This window comes from Palaemon carinicauda, chromosome 10 (genome assembly GCF_036898095.1).
Source record: "Palaemon carinicauda isolate YSFRI2023 chromosome 10, ASM3689809v2, whole genome shotgun sequence".
In the NCBI taxonomy this organism is placed as follows: domain Eukaryota; kingdom Metazoa; phylum Arthropoda; class Malacostraca; order Decapoda; family Palaemonidae; genus Palaemon; species Palaemon carinicauda.
This window is the reverse complement of record NC_090734.1, coordinates 130,733,855-130,745,052: the sequence shown is the minus strand read 5'-3', so window position 1 is coordinate 130,745,052 and position 11,198 is coordinate 130,733,855. Positions and strand designations below refer to the sequence as shown.

The 11,198-nt window shown below is 46.8% G+C and overlaps 1 protein-coding gene across 10 annotated transcripts in view; it reads right to left on the bottom strand.

Moving 5' to 3' along the window:
- Nucleotides 1-892: 892 nt before the first annotated feature.
- unc79 (UNC-79 domain-containing protein) overlaps nucleotides 893-11,198 on the bottom strand; it is a 184,657-nt gene continuing 174,351 nt past the window's right edge. For all 10 annotated transcript variants that reach the window (XM_068381893.1, XM_068381896.1, XM_068381901.1 and 7 more), the window contains 2 exons: nucleotides 11,021-11,143; nucleotides 893-2,527 (listed from right to left, as the gene is read on the bottom strand). In XM_068381893.1, coding sequence (XP_068237994.1) covers nucleotides 2,345-2,527; nucleotides 11,021-11,143 — 306 coding nt within the window. In that variant the 3' untranslated portion in view covers nucleotides 893-2,344. The remainder of the gene's footprint in view (nucleotides 2,528-11,020; nucleotides 11,144-11,198) is intronic.

The following is an 11,198-nucleotide window of genomic DNA, read 5'->3' as shown; positions in this document are numbered from 1 at the left end:
CTGTATTTTAATACACAAGAAGGGATATGCTAATCAATTATGTTACCAGATTCTCATTCAGCATATAACATGCTCAACATTTTTTATACAATTGGGAGCATTTCAAATGCAAAGATTATTCAAAATGCCATCCAATTTGTGATAAGGAGATTTGAAGTGGGTGGGGAACACCAAATGTGGACATTTTTGTGCCCACCTACAACAAGAAAGTGGAGGAGTTTTGCTCTCTAGTTCTGGATCCCCGCTAGTATGGAAGGTGGATCCCTTGTTACAGAAGTTGTTGAATCTGGACCTCTATGCTGTTCGTACGTTCTCAGTTATTCGGACGGTGATAAGCAACTGCATGACAGGTGCTTATTTTGTCAGCCTTTTTGTTATAATTGTGCTTGTCAGCATTTTCCACTTAAGGAGCAGTAGTTGAAAGGTTGATTAATTTCCATATCTATATACACTACCTATTTTTCCCTGTTGAACCCGTTGGGCTTATAGCATCTTGCATTTCCAACTAGGGTTGTAGCTTAGCTAAAAATAATTATAATAATTAATAATAATAGTGGTAAAATAACTTATATAGGCTAAAAAATTATGAAATTTGCCAGTGTTTTGAATCTGACAATAAAAATTGTGACAATCTCATCATACTTTCAGATTAAACATTCCAAAAGTATCACACTTTCATTAGTCTAGCTTAGGGGTTTGATATGGCACTACGTGAGACGATTTTTCATTTGTGAACGATATAGTAGGATATTCAATAATGTAGGACACTATAAACAGATTTTGATAAGGAAATTAGGAAAGGATTCATTTACTAGAACAAATAGAATTCATGTTAAGTAGCTCTCTTATATCACAAGGTTGTTTAAATCTCACAATTTCTATAAATATCTTTATTTTTACTTCAACTTTTATATAATATATTTGTCCAAATCTATATATTCTGTAACAACATAAATAATTTCATCTATTTATCTTTTCATTTTTTTTCACTAAAATATAATCATATACTGTAGTACTTATACTAGTTTGTGGAGAACCAAGCTCCCAATGTAACATATACTATCTTTGGTCTCACAAAATTTGTCAGGTTAGATAGACTGATTTTCTTAACACAGATAAATGTTGAGGTTATGAATTTAGAATTAGCAAAGTATACAACATACCAATTATAAAGAAAAAATACATAGAATACTGTACTTTAAGTATTGTATTAAATTGTGCATTTCCCTAATAAAAGAACTGAATTTTTCAAGTACAGTACGTATGCCATCATAACAATCTTTTTATTCCTTGAAAAGAAATTTGTATCATCAAGTGTACGTACCTGCCTGCTTATACATTTTAACTTTACACTGATCGGTGTAAAATGTATCTTATATATCACATTCAGAATGCCTTAACATTATTAATCATCTATATAATGACAAAATAGACTAGGTTTTTAAGGTAGTTAAAGTAATTCAAACCATAGCTTTCCTCCTCCTTCCATTTTAGTGGGTCAATTGTGCGTTCTCCTCTCAATGTACAGACATTTGCTATAATGTACTTTAGATAGGAACATAAGCTAGAAAGTCTAGAAATGGAAAGGTTTCCAGAACTATACAGCTTGCCATGCACTGTCATCATTTGCTAATTACAATAATTGTCCATCTAAGATTACCTCCCATCTGCATGGTCTATATGTAGTTTTACCAGGTAGGCTATATAATGATATGGGATTTATGTAGCCCATACAAAATGTACTTTACTGGCTATTATGGCTTGCAGAAATATAAGTTTTCATTTGTTAACATCAACAAAATTAAATAAAATTTATGTAAGTTGTTTTCATCATGTTTTAATTATCAAAGCTAGTGGCTTTGAAAGAATAAAGTAGGATATGACTATAAGTTAAGGTACAATATATCATAAGACCTGAAATTTTGCCCTTGCACCCCCAATTATTATTGTTATTTGAAACTAGTATTTTAGATGGAATACTGTATAGGGATAATGATATGAACACTGACTGTGAACCAATTGAGCTATTTAACCATAGAAGAAAGGCAGGGCTTTTTTTTTTTTCAAAAATTAGGGAGTGACCTTTTACTGTTCATATGCACTGTTAATGTTTAGAGATATATCTCTAAATATTCTTTTCATTCATGTCAACTTGGAGAACAATTATTTATGAATAATGCTTCTATGAAGTGCATAATAATTTTATTACGACTGTTGAGCTGTTTATAAAATTCCTTCATAAGTTCTCTAACTATGCAAAAATAAAAAAAGGTTACAATATTTTTACTATCATATAGAAAATTTTTTTGTGCTGCTAATGTAATGTTTGCCATGGTTTTCCTTATTAAACAGAGTAAAACTGAGTTGCAGCAGAAGACTGAAGCTCAATCTGCCCCATCTTAAACTGCAATCTGTGCAGCCAACGTAGAAGGTTAGGTATCGTAGTAGATGGTGAGGGAGAATCGGGCTCTGTAGGTGGAGCAGCATTCTGACATGCTTGTAGTCTCACTGCTAACTGACCAGGCAGCTGAAAAAAAAAGCCATATGTTATGTACTTGAAGCAAAAGTTAAATATTCTACATTTTAGTATGTAAAGTTAGAATTTGGCTGTGAATTTAAACAAGGCAAGTTTTTTTTTTTTTATTAGAGGGTAGTGGCAATAGCATATAAGGAGAAAATGGTGGCAGTATATGAGGAATGTATAAAATTAAGGATGGGGTCATAATCAGCAGGGAGTATTTATCAAGATGAGATAAGAATGGAGAGGTAGTGTATTAAAGACACATTCTCCACCTAGTTTTCATCCTCCATTCTCAACATGTTCCAATAATATATAGAACAAAATGAATAGGCACTCACTAAGAATGTAGTAAACTACAACTTTGTTCCGTAACTGGAATACAAACCACGCTATTTAATAGGGGTATTACTTTCGGCGTAGCTGAAATGACGAGCCATTAAAATTTAACGAGGGTTTACTACCCACACTGCTAGTTAGCGGGGTAGGGGAGGGTAACTTGCTTACAACACCCCCCCCCCCTCACACACACCTGTGCTTGAACTCACTTTGCTCTCGGCTCGGATGGTAGTCGGACGTGTCCGCTGTCATCCTCGCCGCTCATTGGCAACCATTAATGCTTTTTTTGCTTTCTCTTTTTGACAGGTTTGTGTGTGAAGTTGGCCTCTGCTATTATGCGCACCTGCCCTGGATTACCCGACCACCCCTGCGGAACATTCATGTCGGCGGTCGAGACAGACCCTCACACCCTTTGTCCTTACTGTGGAGGTCAACGGTGTGATAGTGATGATAAGTGTAGTGAGTGCAGGGAGTGGTCTACCTCCCAGTGGGAGAGGTTTTCACGGCGACGAAAGAAGAAGTCCAAACGGGATATTTCTCCTTTGAAGGTTTCTTTGAAAGGAGAAAAACCCAAGGACTCTTCTTCCGTTGCTCAAACCTCCTCCGAAGCTCCCACTCGGTCGGTCTCTTTCGAGAGACCGTCGAGTGGTAGCGTAGACCGTTGTACTGTTTTCCAAGCTCGGGTTTCGAGAGATGGCGTTGCCTCCCCTAGCGAGGCAGCTCCACCTCTCCCCCCGGGGGAGGATGTGTCACTAATCCATCTTTTCCAGATTTGGTCTTCCTTGGGGCTCGAGGGTTCGCCCTCCAAGGAAGTCTTACTTGACTTCATCCGATTGGGTGCCGCTGTCAAGCAATCGCCGCCTCCGGCAGAGGTTGATCCTCTGTCGATTGTCGACGTTGTGGTGTCAGAGGTATCCAATGCGGTATCTCCTACTACCTCTGCTTCTTCAAACCCCGCAGTAGCTGAAGGCTTAGTTTCTCCCGTTCCTGTTCAACCAAGGAGGGAGAAACTAAGTCCAACAGTCTCTCCTGCTAGTGTTTCTCCCCCTCGGGGGAGTTCACTTACAGAGACTCCTCTTCGGAGGACTGCAAAAGGTCAGCTTGCTGATCCAACGGCCCCCAGAGGCCGTATTCGTCGCAAGGCTCGCCTTCCTCTTCGCCAGAGAGGCCTTCCTTCACCTGCGGTGAGGAGGCGCCTCTTTGGTTCTACATCTTCGTTGCAGTTCACTGCAGAGGAGCCTCATCAGCAATCACCGACTGTTCCTGCTTTGGTCCTGGACCTCTCAGCGGATCGTTCGCGATCCCCTTCGGTGGAAAGTCGTCCTTTCAATGGACACGTCGACCTTCCACCCGTCAGACCTGCCGACCTGCCGTCACCGTTCCTGAGTGCTGATGCGCGCTACGCGCCGACGGAACCTGACCTTCACGCTCGTCAGGCATCATCTAACCCTAATACAGGGCATCAAGGGCGTATGCGCCAACGTGCGCATACTTCCCTCACACGCTATGCCAGCAGTGAGCATACGCGCCCACATTCTCCTGCGCGCCAGGCTTTGCCTGAGCAAGCGTGCCCACGCCCAGCTACGCGTCATCCCTCACCTGCACGCCATCAACCTCCTGCGCGCCAGCTACCTCCTGCGCACCAGCGTTCTCCTGCGTGTCAGCAATCTTCTGCGTGCCAGCGCTCTCCGGCGCGCTAGCGCCCACGCACAGCAGTCATCTCTCCTGCTCGCCCACGATCTTCGGATCTATGCGCTGTTGGGAAGTCTCTTCTGACTTCTCCCATGCGCCAGCGCTCGCCAACAGCTTTCTCTAGCGCGCCGACACGCGCAGTTTCCTGCACCCGTCAACAAGGATACGCGTGCACGCCCTCGCCCTCGCCCATCCTCTCCTGCAGTTCCGCACCACCGTTCTCACGCACGCCCACGAGCAGCACAGGCTTCAATTGCGCGCGCGCACCCTACGGCTTCTTCAGGGGCGCGAACTCTTGCTCGCGCGCTCAACGCCCTGATCCTGCGCGCCCACGCGCTCAACGCCCTGATCCTGAGCGCCCACGCGCTCAACGCCCTGATCCTGCGCACCCACGCGCTCAACGCCCTGATCCTGTGCGCTTAACACCCTGATCCTGCGCGCTCAACGCCCTAATCCTGCGCGCCCACGCGCTCGCCATTGGTCTCCCGCATGCTCACCTGTGCGCCCACAGTCTTCCGCGCGCTCCTACGCGCCATCAGTCTCTCGCGTGCTCGCCTGTGCGCCCACAGTCTCCCGCACGTACTCCTACGCGCCCCCACAGTCTCCCGCACGTACTCCTACGCGCCATCAGTCTCCCGCGTGCCCACAGTCTCCCGCGCACGCCAGCAGTCTCCCGCGTGCGACCCCTGGAATTCTCCATCGCGCAAGCACCATTCCGCGCCCCCGCGCGAGCGTCAGTACCCTCCCGCGCGTGAGACTGCTGGACAAAGCACGGCAAGGTCGGCATCGCCGCATTCCCCTCCCCGCAAACGCATAACAGCGTGTATTGCGGTGGAAGGGAAGCATCCAGAGGGGTCCAGGATTCCTATTCCTTTTCAGGCGAACCCACCTATGGGAACTCCTCCCAGGGATCCTTCTATCCCTGTCCCTTCAGAGGGAGTGTCTGACAGCGCATCTGTCAGTCAACAACTTTGGTTCGGTTCACTAATCAGAGCAGTTACGCAGGCGTTCAAGCCTGTTCTCTCTTAATTAGGTCACAGATCCTTGGCTGTTTTTACCCCTCTGAAGAGAAAAAGAGGAGTTCCAGACGCGGTAACTTCTCCGAGGGCTAAGTTGACTCCACACAAGCCTTCGAGGCAGGTTCCTGCACCCCACCAGACTTTCTCTCCTTTCCTGTCGGACGAGTATTTCCCGTCCTCAGGGGAATCACGTGAGGTGAGACGTTCCCCCATTGCACCAATGAGGGAAACCCCTCCTCGGGCTGAGAAGTCTTCCCAAGTAGGGGCTGGAAAGAACTTGCCACCTTCTATGTTGGAGTTCTACATCCTTCCCAGGAAGGAGTCGAAGGACTCGAAGACTTTACCCAAGCCCTCTACAAGACCAAGGACGGAGCCAACTAGCCACTCGGAGAACGTCCGCGACACTCCCCAAGAAGAGCCTTTGGGGACAGGAGACTTCGCTGCAAGTCCAACGTCAGGAGGAGAACAGCAAGAGTCAGAGCATGCGTTTTGGCAAGTTCTGACTCTAATGAGGGCTCGCAATGGGTTTGCCAACCCAGAGATCCCTCCTCGAGAGGGCAAGGACACGGTCTTGGACCGCGTATTCGGTACTCAGAAACCATCTAAGGCCAGTGCGGCTCTACCCTAGTCTCAGGGGGTTAAGAGTACCAGGGACAAGATCGCTGTACAGCTCTCTCAGTTGTCCTCCTCCAACCGTTCCAGTGCCGGCAACAAGCTCCTCGCACCTCCTCACGTACAGCAGAGGAGTTACAGTACTTTGAGATCTTGGAGGAGCCTTGTTTAGCTCTTCATCTCCACCATTCGTTGGAAGAGACACTCCAACCGGCAGGTTTCGTTCTCAGCAACCGAGATCCTTAACCAGGAGAAGGTTGCGAAGTGTGCTACGAGTGGCTTGACATCTGGTTAGGGACCTTAGGTATCCTGATACGCTCTGAGGATTTTTCCAAAGAATGTACCAGGAAAGCTATGGAGACGTTCCTTCTCTTAGGCACTCCCATGATCGAGTTTCTGGCCCACCAAGTCTCGAACTTGTGGACAAATACCATCCTGAAACGTTTGGATGCGGTGGCTGAGAGATTCCATCAGAAGGTCCCTAGCACCGAGATCAATAGGCTCAGGCATTCTTCCTTAGAAGGAACGATCCTGTTTGAGCCTAAGGATGTGGAACAGGCCGCTGAAAGGTGGAGGAAATCTCGCCAAGACTCCCTCCTTCATAGGGCTTTGACATCTAAGCCTTATAAGCTACCAGCACCCCAGCAGTCCCATCCGACCAAGACCGCAAAATCAACGACAGCAGCGAAGACAGTGGTGTCTAAGCCCTTTCCTGTCAAGGATAGGAAAGGCAAAAGTCCTCCAGGGGAGGTAAGAATCCTAGAGGGAGCAGCCGAGGCCGCGAACACTAGGATTTGCATTCCCCTGCATGTCCACCAGTGGGGGGGATGCCTACAAAGTTGCGCAGACAGGTGGCAGCAACTCGGGGCCGATTCCTGGACGATTTCCGTAATCAGTCGGATATCGCGTCCCGTTCACAACATCTCTACCTCCCCTGACGACAAATCCAGTGTCATTGAGCTCCCTTGCCATGGGATCGGCAAGGGGGCAAGCCCTTCGGGCAGAAGTCCAGACCCTGTTGAAGAAGGGCGCTCTCCAAGAGGTCCTCGACGGGTTTCCAGGCTTCTTCAGTCGACTCTTTCTTGTAAAGATGGCGTCTGGAGACCAGTCATCGACCTCTCAGCCCTGAACAAGTTTGTGAAACAAATTCCGTTCAGCATGGAGACGGCAAACACGGTCAGACTAGCAGTGAGACCGCAAGACTTCATGTGGACAATGTATCTAAAGGACGCGTACTTCCAGATCCCAGTCCATCCGTCTTCAAGGAAGTACTTAAGATTCAGCCTAGACAACAAAGAGTACCAGTTCAAGGTGCTGTGCTTTGGTCTCTCCACAGCACCACAGGTTTTCACCAGAGTGTTCACCCTAATATCTTCGTGGGTACACAGGATTGGCATCCGTCTCCTTCGTTATCTGGACGACTGGTTAATCCTAGCAGACTCGGTGTCATCCCTTCTTCAACACCGGGACAAACTTCTGAGACTTTGCCAGGATCTGGGGATCATGGTAAATCTCGAGAAGTCCTCACTGCTTCCCACTCATAGACTGGTATATCTAGGCATGGTTATAGACACCAATCTCCACAAAGCCTTCCCATCAGACGACAGGATAGCAAGGCTGAGGAAGGTCGCAAGACCTTTTCTCAGACGAGAAGAACTTCCAGCCCAATCGTGGTTATGTCTCCTTGGTCACCTTTCATCATTGGCTCATCTAGTTCCCAACGATCGCCTCAGGATGAGATCCCTCCAGTGGCGACTCAAGTCCCGGTGGAATCAAGGTTACGATTCCCCGGACGACCTGATCCCTATGGGATCTGCCGAACTGATGGACCTCCAGTGGTGGGTGGCAGACGAGAACCTACGAAAAAGAGTGGACCTTCTCATCCTCCCCCTGGATTTGATGCTGTTTTCGGACGCTTCAAAGAAAGGGTGGGGGCCCACGTACTGCACCACACGACCTCAGGCCTGTGGTCAGAATCAGAAAAGTATCTCCATATAAATCTCCTAGAGATGAAAGCCGTATTCCTGGCCCTTCAACAGTTCCAACAATACCTGGCGGGTCACTCTGTGGTGGTGATGAGCGATAACACCACAGTAGTGCCTTACATCAACAAACAAGGAGGTACTTTTTTGCAGCAGCTATCCCATCTAGCAGTAGAGATACTGAGATGGGCCGAAATCCACTCTATACTACTATCGGCACGCTTCATTCCAGGCAAAAGGAATGTGCTCGCCAACAATCTGAGCAGAGCGTCTCAGATAGTGAGTACCAAGTGGTCTTTGGATCATCTAGTAGCCAACAAGGTCCTTACTTTGTGGGGCTCTCCAACTGTGGATCTGTTCGCAACAGCCCTGAACTTCAAGCTCCCGCTGTACTGCTCCCCAGTCCCAGACGCCAAGGCTCTCTGGCAAGATGCTTTCCAACAACAGTGGGACAACATCGACATTTATGCCTTTCTCCTGTTCTGTCTGATGAGGAGGGTGCTCAACAATACCAGAACATCGGTCAATCTTTCAATGACCCTCATAGCTCTGCTATGGCATTACGCAGAATGGTTCCCAGACCTTCTACAACTCCTAACGGAGCTACCAAGAGAACTCCCTCCACAGCACAATCTGCTCAAGCAACCACATGCCAACATCTTCCACAAAGCCGTAGCTTCGCTACGACTTGACGCCTGGAGACTATCCAGCATCTCCTCTCTGAGAGAGGATTTTCGCAGCAAGTTGCTGTCAGGATGTTTGGACATCTGCGAAAGTCATCCGCAGCTATCTACCAGGCAAAGTGGAAAGTCTTCTGTGGTTAGTGTCGTGGAAGGGTTATCTCTCCACTCGATGCCACTATTCCAACAATAGCGGAGTTCCTCGTGTATTTGCGGGAAGAAATCCGCCTTTCAGTCTCGGCAGTGAAAGGCTATCGCTCATACTTAAGTCTAGGTTTTAGGCTGAAAGGAATGGACATTTCTTCATCGCTAGAACTTTCTCGACTCATACGAAGTTATGAACTTACCTGCCCTCAGTTGGAAGTGAGACCTCCTCCATGGAACGTGGTTCGAGTTCTCAGGTCTCTTAAGAGACCTCCCTATGAACCATTACGCCAGGCATCAGATCGCCACCTAACCTGGAAGACAGTGTTCCTGCTAGCTTTGGCTTCGGCCAAGCGTGTTAGCAAACTTCATGGTCTCTCGCATGACATCGCCCATTCAAGGGGATGGGGGGAGGTAACGTTCAGCTTCGTCCCTGAGTTTATTGCCAAGTCTCAGAATCCTGGAGTAGCGGATCCTCGGTTCGACTCCTTCCGGATTTCTAGTCTCCGCTCTGTGACAGATGACCCAGACCATCTCTTACTATGCCCAGTGAGGAGTTTGAGGCTGTACCTTAAAAGAACAGCTGCAGTCTGTCCTCATGTGCCAGCATTATTCGTCAGCACAGGGAGGACTAAGAGGAGGGTCACCAAAAACACCATCTCTGCATGGATTCGTAGGGTAATTCATCTGGCCTTGAATCCAGATCCTCCTCTGTCACGTTGCCCTAGAGCACATGATGTCAGGGGCATAGCTACATCCCTTTCCTTCAAAAGAAATTTCTCTGTGAAGCAGGTCCTACAAGCGGGTGTGTGGAAGCGTCAGACAACGTTCACAGCCCACTACCTGCAAGACGTGACCCACAGGAGGCTCGATACGTTCTCTATCGGCCCTGTGGTGGCTGCACAACAGCTGGTTTAAAACCTCAAGCTCCTTATTGGACAAGTAGCAGAGGGTTGAGGGCATTGTTACCCAGTTTTGGTCTGCATAAATGAAAAGGTTTGACTGTCCCTTATTCTTTTCTTCATCATCCCCTCTCTTGGGGAAAGCAGCATCCTGGGTTCTCTGCATAGCTGACCTCAAACCACTGCAGGTAAACCATGCTCCCTTGTGTTCCTAGTATTAAGTTAATACAGTTACATCCCCATAACCTGACGAGGTGGTATTGGGAAAGTCTTAGTCTACAAGTTTCCATCTAAAGAACTTCAGAACAACTTCCTAGGACGAGTCACACTTCTTCATACCTTCACACACAGCTTGCGTAGGCTGCAGTCCTTGCATAGCAAGGTTCTAGTGAGGTGCAGGGACTCCTTATTTCTTGGGTGCTTACACACTCAAATAACGAACCCCCGGGCAAAGCCAAAAGCCAGTACTGGCTGGGACGTCCACCCTTCCTAATGGGTGAGTCACCCCTATTAAATAGCGTGGTTTGTATTCCAGTTACGGAACAAATGACATTCGTAGATAATTTGTATTTTTCCTAACTATACAAACCTTAGCTATTTAACCAAACTTGCCCGCCAGCCCTATCCCCCTTGAAGTCCTACCTCCAAGCAAAGTGAGTTCAAGCACAGGTGTGTGTGAGGGGGGGGGGTTAGCAAGTTACCTTCCCCTACCCCCGCTAACAAGCAGTGTGGGTAGTAAACCCTCGTTAAATTTTAATGGCTCGTCATTTCAGCTATGCCGAAAGTAATACCCCTATTAAATAGCTAAGGTTTGTATAATTAAGAAATATACAAATTACCTACAAATTTGTCATATTTCAACACCCTTGTTATTTCAAGATTCCTTGTACAATTAAACTATATGTGCTGATGTTACTGTAAGTCATAAATATGTCCAAAGGTAGAGCTTTCAAAGGTAGCCAATCAATTTTAATAATTATGTGGTTGCGGAAATGATGTCATTGAGGCTTTTTTCTTTTTACTCAAAAAGTCCAATTATTAATAAAATAACATTTACATCTTATATTAATACCAGAATTTATCCCTTATTCCAGAACTGAGTTAAATAACATTTCAATTGTTTTCAGACTACCTTGGTATGGTGGGTATAAAGAACTGGAGCCCAAAGTGGAAGTAACTTGGTGAGGACAGTAGAATGACACTCGTGGAGGGCTTCCATCAAACTCAGGAAATGAAGATTCACCATCTCGCCCAACTATTGAAGTGAAGTAGAAGATTCCCATGTCAGATTAAATGGGTAATATAAATTT